The sequence below is a fragment of the Metarhizium album genome (genome assembly GCF_000804445.1).
Source record: "Metarhizium album ARSEF 1941 chromosome Unknown scaffold_44, whole genome shotgun sequence".
NCBI classification, from domain to species: domain Eukaryota; kingdom Fungi; phylum Ascomycota; class Sordariomycetes; order Hypocreales; family Clavicipitaceae; genus Metarhizium; species Metarhizium album.
The window spans coordinates 71650-94970 of record NW_024467618.1 but is presented as its reverse complement, the minus strand read 5'-3'; the positions used below and the strand labels follow the sequence as shown (position 1 = coordinate 94970).

At 53.3% G+C, this 23321-nt stretch overlaps 6 protein-coding genes across 6 annotated transcripts; 5 read left to right on the top strand and 1 right to left on the bottom strand.

Annotated features, from left to right (window-relative positions):
- Positions 1 to 308: 308 nt before the first annotated feature.
- MAM_08148 (Ankyrin repeat-containing domain protein) lies at positions 309 to 2942 on the top strand (the record flags this gene model as incomplete). Its single annotated transcript, XM_040826946.1, has 1 exon — positions 309 to 2942. One exon carries the CDS (start codon positions 309 to 311, stop codon positions 2940 to 2942), a length of 2634 nt encoding a protein of 877 aa, XP_040675085.1.
- Positions 2943 to 10328: 7386 nt separating this feature from the next.
- Positions 10329 to 11783, top strand: MAM_08147 (uncharacterized protein; the record flags this gene model as incomplete). Its single annotated transcript, XM_040826945.1, has 4 exons — positions 10329 to 10688; positions 10880 to 11113; positions 11195 to 11501; positions 11566 to 11783. 4 exons carry the CDS (start codon positions 10329 to 10331, stop codon positions 11781 to 11783), a joined length of 1119 nt encoding a protein of 372 aa, XP_040675084.1.
- Positions 11784 to 12774: 991 nt separating this feature from the next.
- MAM_08146 (Mss4-like protein) lies at positions 12775 to 13308 on the top strand (the record flags this gene model as incomplete). Its single annotated transcript, XM_040826944.1, has 1 exon — positions 12775 to 13308. One exon carries the CDS (start codon positions 12775 to 12777, stop codon positions 13306 to 13308), a length of 534 nt encoding a protein of 177 aa, XP_040675083.1.
- Positions 13309 to 13759: 451 nt separating this feature from the next.
- On the bottom strand, positions 13760 to 14560 carry MAM_08145 (uncharacterized protein; the record flags this gene model as incomplete). The annotated part of the gene is made up of 1 exon (XM_040826943.1): positions 13760 to 14560. The coding sequence occupies one exon, from the start codon at positions 14558 to 14560 to the stop codon at positions 13760 to 13762; it is 801 nt and encodes a 266-aa protein (XP_040675082.1).
- A 3904-nt stretch (positions 14561 to 18464) lies between these two features.
- Positions 18465 to 20324, top strand: MAM_08144 (uncharacterized protein; the record flags this gene model as incomplete). Its single annotated transcript, XM_040826942.1, has 8 exons — positions 18465 to 18555; positions 18678 to 18925; positions 19074 to 19103; positions 19183 to 19292; positions 19365 to 19492; positions 19561 to 19669; positions 19723 to 19793; positions 19855 to 20324. The coding sequence occupies 8 exons, from the start codon at positions 18465 to 18467 to the stop codon at positions 20322 to 20324; spliced, it is 1257 nt and encodes a 418-aa protein (XP_040675081.1).
- An 823-nt stretch (positions 20325 to 21147) lies between these two features.
- On the top strand, positions 21148 to 22431 carry MAM_08143 (uncharacterized protein; the record flags this gene model as incomplete). Its single annotated transcript, XM_040826941.1, has 2 exons — positions 21148 to 21485; positions 21612 to 22431. The coding sequence occupies 2 exons, from the start codon at positions 21148 to 21150 to the stop codon at positions 22429 to 22431; spliced, it is 1158 nt and encodes a 385-aa protein (XP_040675080.1).
- Between the last annotated feature and the right edge of the window lie 890 nt (positions 22432 to 23321).

Below are 23321 nucleotides of genomic sequence, written 5' to 3'. Positions count from 1 at the left end.
CTCGAGGGAGCCGTTGTGGAGCTTGTTAAGGGGCATTCATGAATTCTCTCTCCTTTGAGGCTTACATTTGCATCGAGTTCATCGCCTAGTATCATGTGACAGCCGCTCCTGTTGGGACAGCCAAGTCGTCACGAGCGGCTACAGGGGCCTCGCGCATGTACTTATAGCGAGGCAGCCCCCGCGAGCTAGTGTCGACAACTCTGCATGTCAAGAGCTCCATCGCCTTCTAACTCGAATCACTCTTCGTCGATTTCGTCTATTTGCTCGAGCAACGTCTTCCAGCTTGTTGGCTGCAGACGACTGCTGCCATGTCTGACCGATTTTCTTCGGTGCTGGAATTGGAAGACGTCAACCGCCGGACGCCGCTTTCATACGCAGCCGAACAAGGTGACGTTGATGCCGTCACGGGGCTGTTGAATCAGGGTGCAAATTATCAGGCGGTTGATGCATCGGGGAGGACTCCCGTGTTCTGGGCTGCCGTCGGAGGCCACGTCGATGTGATCAAGAAGCTTATAGCGTGCGGCGCGGAATGGAAGGTTGAGGATGCTTCTGGCCGCACTCCTCTGTCGTACGCCGCCGAGGGCGGACACCATGATGCAGCTTGTGAGTTGGTGACGGCGGAGGCTCCTGGGTCATCTTCACAATCCGAGGACGACGCGGAAGGGTCGGGTGGAGGAGACGCTCACAACGGTTCCGGCAACGACTCGGATGATTTGTCCATAGCTTCGACTGCTTCCATCGTCTTGCCACTGAATCTCGCGGTCCGCCGCGCGGATGAGGCCGCCGTCAGGGCCCTACTGCAGCATGGCATGGACATGTATCACGACTCGGCCGTGGGAGAAGATCCGCAGCCAGTTCTACTCGCGGCCAAGAGTGGCAATGTTGAAATCTTGAATATGCTTCTGGACGCTGGCCTTCCCCTGGACAGCGCCGAGGACATGTATGGGCGGACGGCGTTGATGTGTGCCGCTGCAAAAGGCCACGAATCCATCGTCGAAATTCTGCTGGCGAGGCCGGATAATCAGCTCGACAGCCAGGATGAAACGGGGAAGAATGCACTGTCGTACGCTGTAGAGGGAGAACACGAAAACATTGCCGAGATGCTGCGGCAGGCAGGTCTGAGCGAGGAGCAAGATGAAGAAGCCGGGTCTGAGACGTCTTCCGCTCCCGCTACTGACGACGATGCGGTCGAGGAAACGCACGCGCCCGTCACCCCTGCTGATGGACCGGAAGAATTGAGCATGGCGCATGGGACACAGAACAAGGAGGTCGTTCTCCGCCAGCAGGGTGAGGGTGGCCTTGGCTTCAACGCCTTTGACAGCGGCAAACCAAGCGCGCTCTCATTGGCCATACAGCATAATGATGCTCAAAAGGCACATATTTTGGCAAGGAACAGCGGGACGGATGGTACTGCCAAGGATAACCAGGGCATGACTCCTTTACTGTGGTCGGTCAAGTCCAATATGCCATCAGTGACACGGATGCTCATGGCCACAAAACACGCGCTACACGCGGACAACCAGGGCCGGAACCTCATTCACCACGCAGCCATGGCGGACAACGGTGAGATTTTCCAATTTCTCCTGAAAATGGGGGTTCCCGTTGATGAGCCAGACAACTCTGGCCGAACACCGCTCTCGTACGCTGCAGAGCTGGACCGAGTCGACATTGTCAAGCTGCTTCTTCACGATGCCAAAGTGGATGTCAATCGTGCCGACAATGGCGGCCGAACACCGCTTTCGTATGCCGCGCAGGGGGACTCGGACCAGACGATAGAGCTACTGCTGGAGAGACCCGAAATCCAAGTGACTTTGGCCTCTCAGAATGGACGGACGCCGCTGTCATATGCCTGCGTTCACTCGACGCACTCGGAACCGACATTTGAGTTGCTGATCGCCGTCGACGCTTCCGTTGCCGACATTGAAGACAAAGATGGCCGCACTCCCATCTCCTGGGCTGCAGGTGCGGGCTCGGCCGCTGTATGCTCTCGGCTCATTTCCCTCGGGGTCGACGTCGATCGCAAGGACAAGAATGGGAGGAGCCCTCTATCTCATGCAGCCGGAGGGGTCCACGCCGAGGTCGTACGTATCCTACTTGAAACACAGCGGGTTGATAGGGCGTCTAGGTGTGCGGCCGGACGGAGACCGCTGGACTGGGCAGTACATGATTACGAGTCTGAACTGGAGCCTCATCTCCACTGGGAGCGATATGAAGAACGGAAATGGGCCATTGTGTACATGCTCATCACAGGCGACCTGGATCAAGCTCCGTCCGTCAATTCCATAGAGAGTCTACTCAAAGAGGCCATTGAGCGCGACAAGCCGCAGGTAGTGTCAGAGCTCGTCCCCTCTCCGTTGGCCAAGGACATATACTATCCGTCCGAGCTGATTGAGCATGTCATGGAGCATGGGTCCGATGAGATGGCGAGAGTCGTCTTTACGGCCTTCACGAAAAGCGGGATTGAATTGTCCCACGCCTCGGTCCTGTCTAGTGCAGCATCAGCCGGAAGGACCGCGCTAGTTGAAGAGCTACTCGGCCAGGAGAAGGCGTCGGAAGCCGATGACGAGAATCTCATCTCTCAAGCAGCCGCCAACGGGCGTGTAGAGACGATACGAATGCTTCTCGAAAAAGAAGGCACAGATGTCAATCAAGCGGATGCAGATGGCAAGACACCTCTGGTGTTGGCATGCATTCATGGCCAAGAAGACACTGTCAAGCTGCTGCTCGAATGCCCGGGGACTAATGTCAATGCTGCGGACAAGGGCGGACGGACAGCCGTGTCCCACGCTGCCAGTGCTTGGTACCCTGGATGTCTGAAGTTGCTCTTGGCAGACCCGAGGGTCGACGCGAAACGGCAAGATTCCCAAGGCCGGTCGCCATTGTGGTATGCGGTCGCCGCATGGCACCGCAAGGCCATCTCTGCCCTTTTAGACGCTGCATAGTGTTGCGACTTGCAAAGAAAAGAACAACGGGCACCGGCACGTTCTACGCGCCGAGAGACATGTAGTCCGACTGCATGAAGCTTCAAGCCGAGGTGACGGACCCGGAGCTAAAGGCTACATTTTAATGGACGCTGTGAGCTTCTGGCTTGACGAAAGCCGTAAGTGAGCGAAGAGAACAAATGACTGTGAACTAAAAAAGCTAGCAAGAGTAATCTTTTCGCTCAGTGCCCTCGACGACATGAATTCACCCCGCGCCCATTTTGGCCTGTGGATAGATAAGCTGCTGTAGAGTAACTACAGCAAGGAGCCCAAAAGTGGTGAGAGATTGATTCTACTTCTCGAAGAAACCGGAACTCACGTATTCTGGGATACATTGGGAAAAGCGATGACCCCCCCTCTCTCGAAAGACACTATCATGGAAACCTAGCCAGGCTGTGTCAGGGCAATGTGTTACATTCTCCCCAGGCTTTTCTCAAAATCGACTTCTACATATCCGATGCTGGAAGGGCTATACCGTGCGTGTGTCTTGTTGACTCAATCGGTGGTAGCGGTCATCTGCGTAGATAGGAAGCTAGTAAATGAAGCCAAAAGCTAATAGACTGCTTTGCTGAAAACCACCTTGGATGGAGCATTGGTAATTAAACACTGAAGGACAGGTGCGTACCACGGGTAGCAGAGAATTCTGGACTTTTGTCCCAGACTTGCGCAGATTGTGAAGAAATGTATATATTAATTACTTAATAAATTAGATGGCACTGTTGCATCTTGTGTGCTATGCCGACTGGGGCAAATGGCCCATCAACCTCGAGTCCAAGCCAAAACGATTCCCCAAGCCCGTTTAAAGACAGAAACCCGCTCATGGCCGGCCGAGCTTAAACTCCACAGGAGAACTCCATACAACGGCCACAGCTTGCATGGTGACGCCCTATATAAAGTCTGGGGAAGTGTGCAATTACTAGAGGCGCAAGGGAAGTTAACACACTACTAGGACGTAGCAAGCTAGGAATGTTAGGAGAGTACTTACAGGCTAGAGTGGTAATGTATTAGTTTTCGATACATATTAATATTCCTGTACTGTCAAAAAGTAGCACTTACAATCTAGCGTGGAATATCAGCATACTGCGGAAATATCAAGCTAGTAATATTAGGTAGACACTTACAGTCTAAAAGTCGTAATATGTTAGGCTAGTAACTAATAGTATACTTTCTCTTAGAGAAGAGTACTTACAAGCTAAAATTTCATAGACATTAGTATACAAATAAGTAGTAGTATAGTTGAAAGAGCAGAAATAATACTTACACCGCACTAAATTATAAAATATATTAGTTTGTCACTAAATTATAATCTTTTTGTACTAAAGAGATAGACTCACAGCCTAGAGAAGAAATGAAAATTAGTATAGAACTCATCCTGATATTAGTTAAAGTAGAAGACACACTCACCGCCTAGTATTTGTTAAAGAAATGAGTACAGTAGTATTATTTTGGTCGTTGAATAATAGTTGGCACTTACAATCTTTGATAAACATGTTAGTAGCCTATAATATACTTATAGAGTGATAGTGTTGGAAAAAGCACTTACAGCCTAGTATTGTTGGAAATTAGCGTACAACTGTAGTAATAGACACCAGACACCTTGAGGCGAGTACTTACAGACTAGTGTTACCACATACATTAGCATGTTGCAAGTTACTATACGCATTGCCTGAGGTAAAACACTTACAGTCTTTATTTGTATGATGATTAGTACTAATAGCAGTTATACTGTTATAAATCTTTGAAGGTACTTACAACCTAGAGTTGCAGGTGAGTAATTCAGCTACTTAAAAATGCGAATTAAATTATAGGAGACTTACACACTAATGTGCATATTAACATAAGCTTATTTCACTATATTAAAATAATAGAAATAGCACTTACAGCCTAAAGGTATATTTCATTAGCGTGTGTCGAGGAGAGATTCTGTTTAATAGAGGAATAACGCTTACCGACTAGAATAGATAAGCTTTATTAGTACATTACCTATAACCTGCATTGTTACAGGTATTTAAATACTTACAGTCTAGTATTAGAGCACATGTTAGCATACTTTCAGCGATAAATACAGAATATTACAATAGAGGTACTTACAGTCTAGCATTATCAGACGCATAAGCATATTGCCAGTAGAATTATAGATGTAAAGTTAATAGTAACAACTTACACACTATAATTGTTATACGTGTTAGTAGAGTTCGTAGAATTAGAGAATTTTCTTATATAGATAAGATACTTACTTTCTGAGAAGACAATATTAGTATGTACCTTGAGATTATAGTGAACCTTGAAAAAAATACTCACAAGCTAAGGGTAACTTATGTTAGTGTCCGTACTATAATATAGATAATTACTATATAAATGTAGGGGATACTTACAAGCTAATATTGCAACGTATCAGCGCGACTATCAAGGCACAGTTAAGCAAATTGTATCCCCTAGAATGCTTACAGTCTTGAGATACTTGTTAGCAGTAAGATATTAGGAAATTAAATAGACAGAGTACATACAGGCTACAAGAGTAATATGCGTTAGTATTTTGCTAGTTATTTTATTTAATATAGCAGACACTCACCAGCTAAAAGTCGTATGTCTTAGTATCTTACTAGACAGGTAGCATATTGCAGCTTCTGATAGAGATGCTTACAGCCTAATAGTGTAATATAGTATTAGCAGAAGAATTAAATACTTATATATAAGCTATTTTTAGTGTAGTACTTACTTTCTGTGGTATTATTAGTATAACAATAACTACAAGTAGCGAACATGCTATTCGTTAAGAAAGAAATACGTACAAGCTGTAATAGTAATATATATTAGCAACTTTCTAGTTACCCAGCTAACGAGTTACAGAATATACTTACAACCTAAACATAAAGAGGGACATTAGTGTGGGCCGTTACTATGTAGTAATCTTTCATCTGAGAATAGACGTACACACTAGAATTATTGCAACGTTAGTATATCTTGCGTAGAAAGTAAGTATATTAAAGACAGTACTTACAGACTTGGTTCTCAGTTAGTAACAAAGATACTAGTCAGTCAACCGCTAAGATTACTTACGATCTGTAGTTCAGCTAGGTGTAAGTACATGTCGAGATATTACTTTTCCAACTCAAAATACAGGAGAAGAGGAATACCTGCGAAAGTTGCTAAGTTTGCGTTAGCGTAAAGCTCTTATTTCACCGCAGGACAAGTACAGAGACAAAGGTGGTCGCTTTGAACATACTCGCTTCTCAAGATCTTCAATGTTTTCCGTTGGGACTGCAAGTGCGAGACCCGCAAGAGGAACGAGCAACATAGTAGGCTTCATCGTGGCGGTTTCGGCGTGGTTGATAGTCAAAATAATAGGTAAAGTATTTAGTGATGTGCACTTGAGATTGATGAGTTTGAAGAAAACCTGTTGACTTGATAATCCGTTTGGACAGCGGCGGTATTTAACGTTTTTTATGACTGGGAATCGGGGACTGCGGTGGCGGCCTAAAACTGCAATTTTCAGCCGTCGCCAGTCATACGGCTCTGTCCTTGAAAGGGAGGCGCTTTGTGAACCCCAGCCGTGAAGATGTGACATCGTGGAGCACGCCACTGGAGCTGCTGCAGTGTCCTCCTTTATTTGGCGTCAATGGCGATGATGTCAATGCTGAACACTTAAGCGCCATGACCACACTCGGTCGAGCTGAGTATGTACGTGGTCACTCGCAGCGAAGCATGCCAGCCTTGGGAGTCATGATGGAGGAAGAGCTTGTACCGCGCCCCTCTTTGTGAGCCGCCCATTGCTAGCTGAATTTCAACGGGGGGCGGGCATTTCATTCAGGCTGGTGACAAGGTACGTTCCGGAGCGAATTGAGTTGATGATTGTCGATCGTACTGATATGGTCTACGCAGTTGGACTTGGAATTACCTTGATAGGAAAGCAGTAGCGACGCGCGCATTCCGGGGCTCGGCATGTAACGTCAGAGACTCAAAGCCTTGCTCCTTTTAGCCCTCATTGTCGAGCAAACGACTGGGTGCTTTGGCCCGACGGGCTGGTCCAAGTTCGAGGCACCCTGGCGTCAGACTCGGGGGCTTACATGTGCGGCTGACTGCCACCAGGCCATGACACTGACATCACTTGAGCTGACGGCGATCGGTCCGTCAGTTCGTGTGCACGCTCAATCGGCGGGAAGTTACCAGATAGTAGACGAACGGAGTCTGATGGGCAAAGCCGCTCCGGTGCCGTTGCAAGATAAGAGAGGAAACAAGTGAATCTAATGTGCCTTGTTCTGTCTCTGAGAATGCTCCTACGCCGGAGAGATGTGGCGTCTCCTAAATATTACGCACAGATTATATTATACTGCGGAAATCGAATCGTGCAATGCTGAGGCCGCCGTTGGCATCACGTGACGACCCTCAACGCCAGACCTGGCTGGCCCAAGCCTGAGCGCCACAGGAACTAGCCGCAGTTTCTTGGGGAAGTTAGCCAACCAAGGCCCAAAATGGACATGTATGCCGATGTGATTGCTAGATGGTGTAAAATTGATGCTGTTGAGAAGGGTCCAGCCGTTTCTATAACAGGAGAGCGAATGCTAACCACTTTCCCAAGAAGGAGCATGCATAAGGAGAAGAAAAGTCCATAAAGGAAGCCGACATTGAAGCAAAAAGGGCAGCCAGACGAGTCGACGGGCCTCCATAACAAGTTGCAAACCGCACATGCATTTCCATATTTCATTCTAACCCGACTGGTGCCACCCGCGCCCCGCCCCCGCCCGCCGCCCCCCCACCAGTCCGGGACTCCAATACCCGACCAGGCAACGCTGTCTGGCGGCAGCAGGCGCCGGGGCCGGGGCCGGCGGGGCCAAAAGTGGGGCGTGGCGACGTGTTGAAGCCTCGACATCAGCTGATGACTGCATTGACTTGCAACACTCCCGGCTACATTGAAGGTTAATTGCCACGCTCGGAGCGTGCGTTGGAGTCACGTCTCGTGCCACGCCGCGGAACATGCTCCAATGCGGTGTGATGTTACATTCCTCACGTCGGCATATCTGCCAGATAAACTTTGAGGGGAGCAAACCTGACATCGACCGTGAGGGGACGCCTCAACGTCTGCATTCCGGACTAAAATATGTGGCATGGATTTGAATGAGCATGTGAAATGTTGCTAATATACGTGCGTCTCGTGGCAATTCCCGGAAGAACCGCAGCGCCCCCCGACGCTATGGATATAGAACTCTCTGCAGGAGGCTTTGATGCCTCAGGTCAGCAGTGACGGGTGTATTCGACTAGAGGCCGGTCACTTGGTGCAGATTGAATTGCTAGAGGTGGGACTCCCTTGAAGCCATTGCTGTTGATGTCGGCTCACCAATCCATTTTTACCTGCGCCCCTGTACTTGCGCACATAGCCTGCAGCTCCTCTTGCCGTTGGTCGGAGACAGACGCAACGCCTCTCGGAGAGTAGTCCCAGTTGACCCAGCTCTCCAACGGACACAACAGAATTGCGTGTTGGCCGGCTCATGGGCCCCCTGCTTTGTTAGGTAGTGTGGCGAAACGACGGCCAAAGTGCACTGTTTTCGGCCACGACGCAGAAATGTCATGGCAGTATAGGAAGGCGTCTCTCGGGAAGTTCCTCCGGCCCTGGCTTTTGTGGTCGTGCACTCACATGTGGTTGAACGCCAGGAAAATAGCGACGCACTGCCATGGAGCATCCGCACCTGGAAGTCAAGCGGGCGGGAGGGGGGTTGAGAAAAGCTAAAAAGGTATACTGCGTGCGCGGCCGGCACCTACTGCAGTAACAGAGTATATCATGTGATCTGTAGCTGAGCAATAGTGGGCTAAAGAACTGCCAGCTTCATTCGATGCTTATTGGAGATGGTTAGGCAGCGTGCACTGGCGGCCACGCTATTCCAAGGGACTCGTCGGAAGAACATGGACGGGACACGACGAACAAGACATTGAACCGGAGGCAACAACTCGAACCCTCCCTCCTCTCCTTCAAGAAGCGCTTGCTGCGGCGGCGGTGCAAGGGACTTGAGGCCGGGCGGCTGATAGACTTGTGACCTTGGATTGTCGGTTTGACTTCGGCAGGGACCCACTCCTCGGGCCCGGTCCCGGTCTCCACTCGCCTAACCGTCCCGAAGCTTCCGCCGAGAGACCCGCTTTCTGTTGGACATTGATCGCAGCCACAGAGATGCGGCCGGTGATGAGTGAGCTGAGCTGGCTTGCAGTCTTGGCGTTGTTCTCTGCTGTAGCCGGCAGTGATGATCAAGTTCAGCACTGAGACTTCCCTTGCTGACCACCACGGAGCCTCCGACCATTCCGCTCTGCGCCAAGTCGATGATGCTTGGTGGTATTGGGATTGATTGATTCAGTCGGCATTGAGGCCCTGTGCTCTTATGAACTCTCCCCGTCACTCAACTTCAGCCGTAGGTCCTGCTTTTGACACCAACTCCAACTGTTCAGTATTTCCACATGGTCATTGTTACTTAGGGATATCGGGATACTTGTTGGAAAACTCAACAAGTATAAAATGGCGCCAGCCGCTTTTGGTGTCTCCTCAGTTGCGGCCGAGACGGCCGAGACCGTCGTTTCGGATCCGCCGACATCTACCTCCAAGTATGAGGTGGCCAAGTTGCAGCTGGCTCTTCGCCAACTGTTTCAGATTCTGGAGAGGAAGAACCGAGATCAATGGAGCCAACATCTACCGACGTCATGGGAGCTGACGAAGAATATCCATCGAATGATTCGCCAGGGCAGGACGGCAACGCCCAGAGCAATGTTACACGCAAAAGCCTCAGCCACATGACTAGCTGCAATGCACAAAGGTTGCAGCTATCACGATGCCCTCATAGATCGCTAGTGGGCTCGGACGCTAAGGCATCCAGGCAATAAGGCACAAAGGGCATCACCCCTTTATTGCCTACTCAGGCTACACACACAAGCACTTTTATGTATATAAAGCCCTCAATAGTTGGGTCTATCAGGTTTTTAAGGAACAAAGGATCTTTGAGACCCTATGATATTATACGTGAATATAAGTTATCCGCTCTAAGACTTGATCTCTTTGACCAGTCCTTATTACAAGAAATGAAGAGAAAACGGGGAGCACCTGGAGATCAAAGGAGGCTGACGATATTTCTACGATGAGCCCATTGGACAACGCAGCATATTGCGTGCACATGAATGCATTCCTGAACGAAGCAGAGAAATATCACTGCATCGACGGACGAGACGAGCGCAGAGTATTTCTTTTGTCATGCAGGCATACCTCCGTCTCATGGAAGATGGGTGTGTTTCATTCAATGCTGGTCCTGATTCTGGTTTTGTAGAGACTGATGATGCAATCTACTCGGGCTTGCGGCGCCAGAGGACGCAAGCATGCTCCGAAAACGACGCTCGATGGACATCGATAAGACGGACGGCCCATGGCAGCCAGGCACATTGGGATCAGTGAAGGAGAAAAATGCAGCGCAAACCATGACAAAGCTAAGCAGGACGACTTGGGAACGACTTCAAACGCGCAAGTATGAGGGCGGGAGGCCGATGAGTGAGGAGCACACCATCGACGCCTTGCTGGGCAGCCTAGCCATCCCGCATGACGTGTGGAGGGACCGCGTTGCACGGAAGAACCCGACGCATGTTGCAGAGAAAACCCGATGCAAGCTGTTTCAGATGCTGATCAACCTACAGGATCCCGCCGAGAAACCTCAGCAGGAGAAGTCGCCGGATCCAAAGGGAGTTTCCGCCCTCCCATTCCAGACCGGATCCGGATCAACGGCGAGCCCTCGGAGCAGCTGATTGAAAAGGCACGGGACGTGTTTGAAGGACGGCCTGATGGTGCTAATCGAGCCTTCAGGCTTCAGGTTGAACTTTACACGCCGATCCGGAGTGCCGGCAGACTCGAACGGCAAAAGTACCAATGAGAACAGAGACGACGCGGAGCGCAACGAGCTACTCGACATGTACGGGACCGAGCAGGCTTACAAGGAGCCGGCTGTTCTAATCGAGTTTATGAACAACTACCTCTGCACTTCGCGGACTTCTCCGAGCTGTGGCCCATTTTCCAGCAGGGCATCGACGTCATCACGTCATCCAAACCAACCAGCGCTTACCGCGTGTTTCACATCACCGGCGGGCGACCGTATCAGGATTCAGGAGGAACAGTGAGCCCAACGACTTCGTGAAGCCAGATCGGATGCCAGAAAAGTTGAGCGACTTTGTCGTCGACTGCCACGGGCGGGCAGGACAAAGAGGAATGGTGGCAGAGCAAGGACAAGCACAAGATCGAGTTTGGCATTCCGCCGCCCACCGGTGCCAATAGAGCCGAGGTCGTCATAGTGTCGAGCGGTGGCTGGAAAGCAGTTGAGTGCTGCGAGAACGACGACATCTTCGACGACCTGGGCCTCGATCATCGGCGCATGGAAAACTCCCTGCCGCAAAAGACGCTGCTGACGACCGATGTCCGCTACCTCGGTGACGATGCGTCCCAAGTCCCCACGGAGGACCTCATTCTGTTTCTGCAGCGGCTCTCTGCCAAAGATCACAAGTGGGGTGAGTTTGGCCGCCGAGCCGACAATCAGAGTGACGATGGCGCGCTGACATGGGAAAAATGAAGCCATTGTCGGCATCAACAATGTCAAGAAACTTGCCCCGCCGTCGGGTGAAGCATCGAGGTCTCTGGTCCTGCTCGCCGGCCACAAAGACATGGAATACTTCCTCGTCCAGGCACATTTCCGCCGCATGCATCACGTAGGCGCAGAAGACGAGATGCAGGCCGATCTGGTCCGCGGCAAGGGTACGGGCCATACACCAAGACACCTCATCCCGAGCTAATGAGCAGTTACTCCACGTCACGGGCAAAGGGCTCATCATCCTCCTCCAAGGGGGTCCGGGGTGGGCAAGACTTCGACGGCAGGTATGAGTACCATGCTCATCAAGGCCAACGCACCGAGCTGACATTGCACGGAGAACGTGCGGCGGAGTTGTGCAAACGGCCTCTGTATCCCATCACCTGTGGCGATCTGGGCATCAGGCGAGGGAGACTGCCAGTCCATAACGGAAGTTCCCCAAGTGACGTACGGAGAAGAAGCTTGCCAGGCGTTGATGAGTAGTGCTGTCGTCGTCGACAACGCGGGCGATGGCGAAGCAATAGTCTAGTTTCTTTGCCGTCCTTCGAGTTTATAGTACATTGTCCCAATCAAGTACAAGAGCCTGTCCCAAGCATTATGCACCAGGTGTAAAAGTCCTGGAGACGGGCCACGGTTTCTTTGGTCGGCCGTATCGCGAAGAATCCTGTTTGTGGATTTGGCCATGGCCATGAGTCTGCTTGCGGTCGCCTTGGTCTTTGTGCGTCCGTCTCGGCTGCTTGTCCGCGCAGGAAGAGGAGCCCTTGGTGAGGTTGAACTTGTGCAAATCCAAGGGCAACTTGATTCCCCGAAGCTTAAATCGTCGACGCAGGGCATAGCCTGGCATAGATGTAAAGTAGTTACAACGACGCACAAGCTGCCCTGGCACATGCGTCCATCCACATGTCCGGAGGTCGACCCATGTCTACCAAATAGAACTCCTGTTTGTCGAGGTGCAATTACTGCGTCATGACGTCACGGCTTGCCTCGTGGTGTTTGTGAAGCCGGCCGACTCTTCCCGGCCGTGACGCAAGCTTCACGCAATTATACCTTGTGGCGGCTTTGGAAACTCGTACAGAAGCAGACTGAGCCTTTTTTCTTGTTCCTGTTCCGGGTGACAACGCACAGAGACCACACATGTGTGCGGACTTGGCTCGACGTTCTCGACCGGAGCCGAAAGCGATCTGCCTCCGCATCGCATGCCACATTTCCTTCGTCTACAAGCTGCCGGGCCGTACCCAGTCTCGATGGCTTCGGACTCGGAAGCGGACTGGCGACTAAAGCCGCCGTACAAACCACCCGGTGGCGGAAGCCAGTTTCAGCGCGCGATCCGCGGCTCGTGTCATTGCAAGAAAGTTGTATACTGGATAGGCAGTCACCGGCCATTGGCGTCCAAGTTTTGCCACTGCCCAGACTGTCAAGTGATGCACGGTAAGGCCTCTGCCGGCCGGGTGCTGCTCCCTGGAACTGATGTATCTATCCGCGAGAAACCAGGCGCCCCGTTTCAGTGGGCTGCCATCTTTCAAAAGTCCGACGTAGCTTTCGAGACGGGGGCGGAATACCTCAAGTTTTACCACTCCGCTACCAAGGAGACTCGTCACAAGCTCCCTTGCAAAGTTGGCTGTGTGTTTTGCGGATCACACATCATGGATGAAGGGAGGAACACGGCGCTTGTATTTCCGCCGTTGCTGTCATTGACCGCTGTGCAAAGACAAAACTTTGAGGTCCAGTGAGTAGTTACGCTGGCACCCTTGACAGCAAGTCATCTGACCAACATGAGGTGTCACATCTTCTACTCCCATCGCTGTGTCGACATCGATGACGGGAAACCAAAGTGGTCTGGGTTGGACGGACAGTCGGAGCTCCTTCAAGGATACGGTGTTGCCCAAAAATAGAAACCGTTGGAACGGGGGTTGCTGTTCTCGTTCGGGTCGTCCAGCTACTGCATGTTCCAGAAACAGGTAGACAAGTGTCGAAAGCTTGTGCAACACCCACCGAATTTGCCATGGGCAACAGATGCCAAACTCGGTCTGCCGCTGCAGTCGTCTGTCCTTGGTACTTCTGCTATTGCTAACAATATGAAGTTGCTCTTTCTACAATCTCCATGGGAAGCAGCGTCTGCGGTCCTTGCACGTTGGGGTGAGAGTGGTATCAGAATGACCCAGGAAAAAGTCATCCGATGCTTCAACTTTTCCACACCATCAACAGTCCCAGCATCGGATTCTCCTTTTGAATTCTGTATTCCTCCGCCGTCAGGTTGAACTGTTGGATCCATTTCTCCCCGAATCCCGTCTCTTCAAGGCCCTCGCCTCTCCATTCCAGCTTTCCTCTGAATCCCCCTTCTCTAGCGGCAGCCTCGTACACGGATTTCTTCATGTGCGTCGTCTCGAGGCTCATATTCTCCAGGTGTACACGCGAGGTCCAGCCCGATCCGTCGCCCAACTCCTGAACGTAGTCCAGACGCGGCCATGTTCGATCGAGCGGACACTGACTGTATGCCGACTTCCGCGCAGCCAGGTCTTCGGTGGGATGGGGCATCACTGCGGCGAGGACACCGTCGTCGGCGAGATTTAGCGCCACGGTGGCAAACATGGCCACCAGCTCAGACCTGCTCCGCGCGTAGTTGAGAAACCAGCTGGCAAAGGCGCGGTCGAAGAAGCCAATCGACTGGTCGGGCGCATACGACGTCTTGCTGGCGCCGTCCCCGAGCGTGAAGCGGACGCGGCCGCTGGCAACTTCACGCGAAAGGCTCTGGGACGCAATTCCCAGCATGACGGGCGAGATGTCCATGGCTGTCAGCGGGGAGGCGGTCCACGATAGCAACCTTTTGGTGTAGAATCCGGTGCCGCAAGCAAACTCGACGATCTTGTCATCCGGTCTAAGCAATGGCCGTATGACTCTTTCCACAATGGCAAGCTCTGTTTGCTTAAAAAGGAGCTCGCACACATTGAGGTACAAAGATCCGACCGAATCGTATTGGGTCATTTCGATTTCAAGTCTCGAGTCACACGTGCGTCAGATGCAAAGGGGGGATGGACGTCCAGCAACGACGGGGGCACAGGACAGGACAGGCTATGGATGTTGAGTGAGAAACTATCCGAGGCAGCGGGGGAAAAGAAAGGCAATCGTCACGCACTTGATTGATGGCTGAAAAAACGGCAAGTCATGACGGGAAACGGTGTAACGGGCGGAAGTGATGCAACGTCGCGGCACGCCCTTGTAAAATGTTACACGGGAAACAACCAACCACGATGACCTCAATCGGTCAGGAGACCTCACAAGGGCCAGCAAGGCGTGTAGGACCAATCAGGGGATCGTGAGCCTCAATGCTCAAGGCATTAGCGGTGAGAATACAGATGACTAGTCAGGTCCCCTAGATTGTTGAACCAAGGACCTTTGAGACCTCGTCGGTCGGGTCCTTCACATTGAAGAACCAAGGACCTCAGGACCATACGGTATCATGTGAGGATTTTGGCCTCCCCTCAACCACCCCCGGGCCTGGTAGGAACGCGAGAGTTGGTCAGCCGCGGGTGGCATGGCTCGAAACGCGCAAGACGTGGGAGGCGTCGTAGCGTCACCCAAGACGTTTCACAAAGAGGCCGGAAACGGCAGTGTGATGGGTCAGGAGAAGCAAATGCGAGAACCAGTTTTGAACTTCAACACGAGACGGCCAAACGGCGTCGTCAGCCAGTGATTAGTCGCCTTTCTTTGGTGCGCAAATACTCCCGAGCCTGATGAGCATTGCCCTGTTTACGCGAACATTCTGAAGCCACATTTTTCAACGCCAGAATGAACTCTTCCCTGGTCTGTTCTGGATCCGTGGTGCTGTTGGCCATGACTCGGAACAACATCTTCGGCCACATCCCCAACCGCGGGGAGCGCCATGCCACACGTGGCCATGGCTCGTCAAGTCAGTCTACCTTGTGCCCAAGTCGACCATGGGGGTAGAGGAGGGTCTGCAGCTCACAGGCTTGTACAACTCTGAAGCGAAACACTGCAAATGAAAGAGGCCGTTGTGAGTTGATGCGTCAGAAGACCAGGCAGACGTGTTTGTGAAGGCAGAAAGCGAGTCAAGTCGATGTTACCAGATGACTAGGCCAAAGCAAAGCTGCGTCTGTGGTTCCAAGACGGGTTACACAGTCATCTAGATCAACTCATGTACACAGCATCGTGGCGCGAGCGCTCTGTAGTCGGCAATATTGCGCCGCAGCAGAAGAAGGGGACAGAATTTCACTCCTCGTGGAGGCGCATACAACAGAGGCACACTCTCCTTGTGTCTTCTGCAGGCTCAATGCATCAAACCTGCTGCATATTGGTGACAAGCGAGGCTTGAGATGTTGTAGAAGCCAAATGGCCGCCGTGTACAGACGGCCAAATCCTCGAGCTGCCTACAAACAATCCAGACCCTAAGAGTTTAGCCAGGAGTGACGTCGCAAGGCGCGTTGAAGCCAACAAGGGATGATTCTCCAAGGAGAGCATGTAGGGCGGGAAACGACCTAATTTTGTAATGAAATCTCTCATCAAGCTCGTTACCGATTACCCTATTATTGACCCATCTTATAGTCGACAATTTCTCTGGAAATGAAGAGGTTACTGTTAACATTGCTATGACCCGCACAAACTTCCTTGTCAGGTAACTCGTTCGTCCATCACGACGCCATAGAGACGACAGAGGTTCAGTTGGTGGTCGAAATTTAGACCGGCCGCATGAATCTTCCCATGGACTTAAGCTCCCCAACAACCTGTACGCTGCTGCTGCAGGGTTTGCAGAAGCATTCAATAGCCTTTATCGATCAACATATCTCTTGGTGGCTCAAAGAGGGCATCTCCAGGGTCTTTATAACTTGGGATGATTCCAAGTGGATCATAAAAGGCCGTCCATGTCTCTAGTTCATCAAGAACGTCGTCATGAAATCGGACAGATGACGGCCAATAAGGTGACTCATCGTCGGAATAAGACGTGGGCAATATCAAGGTTCTGAACTAAAAATACCGGGAATAGATACTCTTGCACGGTGACTCGGCTACTCATGGGGTTCGTTGAAGGACCAGGCGCGAGCTCAGGGAAGAAGGGCTCAAAGGGGAGCATGGCCCATTTATAGACATTAGTGTCGTAGATGTTGTGAAGTACCTCATCGCCTGACTTGAGCACTTCCAGATAAGAGAGATGCTTGTTCGTCATGACGGGCGAATTGACAAACTGCGAGGGCGCACCTTGATGTAGAACACTGCCGTTTCGGCGCACCATGAAACGATATTACCAGGATTCAGCTTCTATATTGTTAGAAATATATTGCTATAATTTATCAAGGTAGCTACAGGTTTTGCGCCATACGACGAATGCCTTCATGCCAGGGCGTCAGGGGCTCTCACATGCCAACCCATGGCGATGAAATGACCCGTGGTTTGAGTCATCCTTGTCCGAGAATTTTCTTGCCGTGTCATTTTCCCTTCATCACTAATAATAGAGGAGAAGAGAAACCGGGTCGGGTCCAGAATGGAATCGGGGAGGGGTATCCGAGACGCTTCAATAACCGGCCTCACGGGCCGCGGCACGCGATTCTTGCAGAGAAGATGCAAATCAGCAAGATACGCCTCCGCGCATCGCGAGACAGGGTCCTTTGCCCGTGCCAACTTGGCGTGTGGCTCTTGTGACGCCCATACCGGGGGCGGACTCGGCATCTATTTTTGGAGAGACTTGGTCTTGGTCCTGGTCAGTGGTGGTGATATCGCAGGAATGGCGTCAAGGACCAACCAACCAACCTCGACACGCCGTCTTCATCTCCATTCAGCATTCAGGCTTTCGTAACAGCCATATGTCCGCCACGTGGCTCAGAGACCTGTCGCAACTCACAGACGGCAGGTCGACTCTCGATTCCGACAATCTGCGTCAGCTCGCGAGTGCTCTTCCAGCGGGGGGATCTTTCTGAAGCAGCAAACTGGCAGCCAGCGATTGTGGTGCCGGTGCGGTGGTTTCTTTTTCAAAGCCATGCGGCAGCATTCGTCTACATATGCTCGTGAATTCACGAGAACATTTTTCTTTGCTGCCCCGGATGCGAAGTACCGTCCGCCGGCCACGACACAGGCTTGCATGCACGCGTCTTCTCGCAACGACTGCGAAAAAGAAATGTCCGTCCACGGTGCCGTGTCCGTCTATCGATTGTCCCGTCCGGCTGAGACGAGCCGTCGAGTCCAGACAAACCACTCACGGGTCCTGGGGAAAAGCCACAATGCCAAAGCTCCCAAGCCTCGACGACGACCGCGCAGCACAGCCCATATAATATGTCATATCTGAGCTTGGACAGCCCGGCTTGCCATTGGTCTGCGTAGCAACGGCGTTGACCCCTTCAATTTTGTCGCCATGGCCGTTTTTTACTTACTTTGCATCGCTCGTCGTTGGCAGGTTGCTTTTTCCTTGGCTCCGCCCAATGCTTCCTTTTGATGCCCCGTGTGACGTTCAGCTTGCCAATAAATCACGCCCTTTCTCTTCTGTTTCCTCCCTACTGAGTTTTCGCGGCAAAGATTCGCCCATGTCAAGCCGCGATACTGGGGAGATTTGGTATTGCTGTCGTCTTGCCGCCAACATGCTGGTGGTGGTGGTGGTGGTGCTGGGATGGGCTCGTTTTTCGCCAGCGGAAACAATATAATGGCAATCGCTCCCAAGGGGAATCGTCTTTGTGCTTTTAGTTGTGACGCGCGAAGTCGAGCCGTTTGACTGCTGCTGCTGCTGCTGCTGCCGTTGAGTTGTTTGGTCAGACGCAACCTCTGCTTTTTGCTGTCCATCTCGCGACGTCAAGTCGACTCCCTCGGCGGGTGCGCCAGATACACAGCTCGTATCTTCCACTTGAATTCCAATCACAACTCTTGACTTTGGATAGCCGTCCTCACAATGTCCGAAGAAGCGCCGGTACCCATGGTCGGGCGGGTTCTGTGCATGGGCATATCGCTCTTGTCGGCTACGACCCTCGCTTCGTTTCTGAGTAAGTCACCTACTTGCCCTGGCCCTGCGTGTCCTTGGCCGCCGCTTAGGCTTGAAAACTCGCCAAGTCCAGCCGTCTTGAGCTGTATGCTGTACTGACACGCGTGAATGGTTGAAGCGCAGAGATGCTTGATCATCAAGTCGTGGACTCGGCTCCCGATTCTGGTGTGGTGTATGCGATCCCTCATGGTAACGACGTTTGCTCGCGTCTGACTTGGCGCTTGGCCGCAGTGGTCTTTGCAATTTACATCGATTCATACCTATTCGTCTTTGCCACGGCTATCCTGCAACAGTCCGTCGGCGTCAACTCGAGCCTTTCGACGTGCGAAGGGGCCATTTTGCTCTGTCTGGCGTGCTACGTCAGCACGAAAGTGAGTGCGCTCTGCCCGGACGTTGCATGCGTCCCGTTTGTTTCTTTTCTACGCCAGCTAACTAACGGCCACGGGGGACTGCTAGGTTGTGAGTTGTCGCCAAAGACGTGGACTATCTGCCGCCCACCGCTAACACACAACGTCCAAGTTCATCTACCTCTTTCTGGTTGAAAAGGCGGTACGTCTTGACGAAACACACAGATGCTAGTTCATTTATTTTTTTGCAACGCGGAAAACTGAAACATGCTCCCCGGCAGCACTTCGTGAGAGGCACTTCCAAGAAGAGAATGCGCTCCAAGCTGTACATGTTCAACTGTTTCGGCATGCTCGGACTGTACATCATAGTCGGCATCCTCAACGTCGTCTTGTAAGACAACCCCCCAACCGGACGTAGAGTGCAACGCCGAGCAGCTAACACGACTCGACTCGCTCGTCGTAGTCGCATAGCCAAGTTGGAAAACGGCGTGTGCGTGATCGGCATGAAGAGCGTTGCCATGATTCCGCTCCTCTCCTTCGACACGGTGGCCAATATTTACCTGACTATTCTCTTCCTCGTCCCGCTCCGCAGTTAGTTGCGCATGACACCCTTGCAGACACGGGCTCGGACGAGATCTGATCGACTCACGCACGTGTAGACCTTTATTCGTACCGTAACTTGCCCCGGACGCCGGCGACCATGAGGCTACGCGTCGCCGCGAGTCGGACTCTCTGCGGCGCAGTTGCCACGCTGCTCAGCAGTATAGTGTAGGTGCTGGCTGGGGAACGTTCTGCTCGGGCGACGTCTGACGCGGACATAGCAACATTGCCGTTCTCATGGCGCTCAAGGGAGAGGCAGGCTGGATCTGCCTGCTGTGCTGCAACTGCGACAGTAAGTGATTCTGCGTCTCGGCACCCGTGGCAGGATGCGTCTGACGCCAGAATGTCGCCAGTCTTGTTCTCCGCCGCGGTCATCCAGTGGATCACGTCCAAGGACAACGCCGGCACCTCGAGCGTGGCCTCGACGGACGGCGAGACCCACGGGCCGGTGAAGCGCAAGGCGGCGCGGGGGCTCCCATGCCGTGCCTTGCAATCCGTCTCTTCGGCCCCCGACAAGGAGTCCCTGTCCGCGACGGACCTGTGTTCGACCAGGAGCGCGGCGAATTCGGACGGCCCCCTCGGCTCGGGCGGCATCCTTGTGACGACGACCATCAAGACGGAGGAGATGGAACCGCGCGGCTCGAACAAGCCCCGTGATGCCAGGGACGGGACGACGACACAGGTGCACGACGCGTATGCCGCCGAGGAGGGCCGCGTCGTCTTCGACCGCAACGTCGACGACGGCTACGGCTCAAGAGCCCCGGGCGGCTGCGGCGCGTACGAGACAGTCATTGTCTCGGGGTCCGGCCGCGGTGCGCAATGAGTCGTGGCGCGTTTGCTTCTCGTGAATTTTGCGTGTTGCGGTCATGCGTGCCTTGCTGGTTCAATCAAGTTGACGTCGAGTGTTGAACAAACTGGACAGTAAACAAGCCCTTTTGGTTCAACTGAAGTGGCGTGGAATATTCAGAAACAAAAATTAAACAAAAGCCCGTTTCACCAGGTTGCTGTGACTTGCAAACACCAGGGGACTGGATAATATCATGTATATTAATTAACCAACGCAAGTTGGGTGCAAAAAATACATGCCACCAAGTGTCTTTGGATACTGCTTTCGAGTCCGCGATTGGCCGACGGCAAGGCGTTAGTTAGCACGGGGGACTGGTGCACGTAGGTCGGTCCTGTTGCAAGATGACGAGTGAAGAAGCGTCGTGGCTCGAAAATTGCAAAGGAGGGCATTTAGCCAAGTTCTCGCCGAGGCCGTGTGAAAGCAGCTCGGACGAGGCCTACACCCAACGGCATACACGTCAGCTCGGCTCTCGGCAAAGATTCGCGGCTGCCTGGGTGGTTTCGGGCAATCATCACCGTTTCCTCCTAGCCGCCAAGGACGGGAAGATGGGAGACGAAAAAGAAACTCATGTGGCGTCTCCGTTCGGGCCAACTCTTGGATCCGGAGCTCCGTCTCTCCTCCCGCCCGACATCATGGCATGCCGCGCGTCAGCCGGACCCGGGACGGCAAGAAAAAAACGCAAACGAAGAGTGGAACAAGAAAGAAAGAAGGAGAAAAGAGAAGACTGCCAAAAACAAAAGCAACGACCTGGCAAACCTCGCTTCTGCATCCACGGCAACTGGGCGCCGCCGATGCCAACATGTCGGCCAAGGTCATCCTGCCGCTGCTCTCGCTCTCCGTCTTCTACTTCATCTTTTACTTTTCCCACGTCAACGGCCTCCGCGCGCTGGGCGATGCCGCGCAGCACGCGGCCAAGCTGCCCGGCCTTGATGAGCCGCTTCGGACGCGCTACACGGGCCTCGCCCACGTCGACCACTTGCTCGCCACCTTGACCATGTTTTTCTGGCCCGTCGGCGATGGGAGCCAGCCGGGGCTGACGCTGCACTCGATTGCCTTTTCGGGGACCTTTGCGTCGGCCTGGATGCTGGTGACGCTCGAGTCGTGGAGGAAGGGGAATGCCCGGAGCGTGGCCGCCTTGTGAGTCCTGACTCCCGACTCCTGACTCCTCACTCGTCCGTCGAACAAGTCGTCGTGACACATCGGCCTCGATGTGAATGATGATTCTCTCGTGGCTAACTGCTGTCCGTCCCGGCCACGCTCCAGCCCGGCTGTCTTCGGCCTCGTCGCCCAAGTACTCACCTTCGCCTTTGCCACTCCTCTCTACGCCTTCCTGCACCTCACGTGCTCGGGCACGGCGGCAAAGCCAACGACGGCCAAGATGCAGATTCCTCCCGTCGTCCTCAGGGCGCTGCCTCTCGTCTTCACGGTGGCCATGCACGTTCCCTCCCTGCTCATGCTGGTCCCGCTCTCCGAGACCATGACTCACGACTTGAAACAAATCTGCATCGCCATCTGGCAGCCGTGGCCCGCGTACGTGGCCGTCCTCCTCGTCGCAGCCAACGCGATGTGCGCGAAGCCCCTGCCCGGCGCTAGCACCGGCAACGGCACCCAAGACACGGCGGGCTCCCTGCGGTTCGTGTACGCCTTTGCCTTTGCCAGCACGGCGATTGCGCACCTCGTCAGCATCATCATCTCGGCGGCCACCGTGGCCGTGCCCAGCATCTTCCAGGAGCGCCATCGCGCGTCCCTCCACCCGCGCAGCGTCTTTGCCACGCCGCTGCCCTGGGCGTCGCCCGCCCTCGAGGTGTCGACTGTCGGACAGGGCGTGCAGGTCTTCCTGCGATGGGACTACATCATCGGGTCGGCGGGCGTCTTGATCTGGGCGCTGAGCCTTCACCAGAGCGCGCACCGCGCCGCCGGCGTCAGGCCGTGCTCCTCGGGCCTCGTGGCCAAGGTCGTGGCCTTGTCGATCCTGTGCGGCCCTACCGGCGCCGCCGTCGAGCTCATGTGGGAGCGAGACGAGCTGTTCCTCCGCGACGCCGCTGCCGACAAGGCCAAGCCCGTGGGCGCCGCCAAGTCGTGAAGAGTGAAGCGTCGAGCGCTGCTTTGGGCCTGTCCGTCCCATCTGCCGCCTAAACATGTATCATGTATCATGTGTGCGTGACTGTGCAGTCCATGAGTTGGATGGGTGGGTTGTCTCGGATGTCCTGTCTCGACCGAGGGCAACGACCTGCACGATATGGAATGGAATAGAATGGAATGGAATGCTATGCTCTGACTGTGGCAGGACATGTCATATGATGTGCCAGCAAGAATTCGGCTTGAGCAATGGCACTCTATTTTCTCAAACCTGCGCCTGACGTGACATGCGTGATATGCCCGGTGAACGGTGCGGTGCGTTGTAGGCTCGGCAGATTAGACCTTGGCGTCAAGACAAGCTTCCTATATACGGTCATCATGCGCCAGCCATGACCACGGTCCAAGAGTCAAGTGGCTTGTAAGTTGTGACGTCGGCGAGACCGGACCATAGCGGCGCGCGTGAATTCCTATAAAACCCCGTCGCCTGCTGGTGCGAAGACGATGACGGGGTCGCCAACTCGGTGTCCTCGCTGGGAGGGCGACGGACGGGCAAAGCAAGCAAACGCGCCGCGACGCAGGGAATGCCTCGCGCCCAGCCGTCACTCAATATCCCTTCTTTCCTTCCTTCCCTCGCCTGAGGCAGGTCATGCGTCGGCGATGATCGAGACAAGACTCTACGCCGGCCAGGCACAGGAATCAGGCCCAAGGGATCATCCAAGATCGCCGGCGCCACGCGCGGCCTACCGAGTCCTGCTGCCGCCTGACGAAGCAGCAGCGCTTCTCCGCAGCTCGCATAAACTAGCGACCAGTGTTCCGAGACACACGGCTGTTTCACAGGCTTGGGCTTGGGCTTGGACTTGGACTTGGACTTGGGTGTGCTTCTTCCGCTCGTGT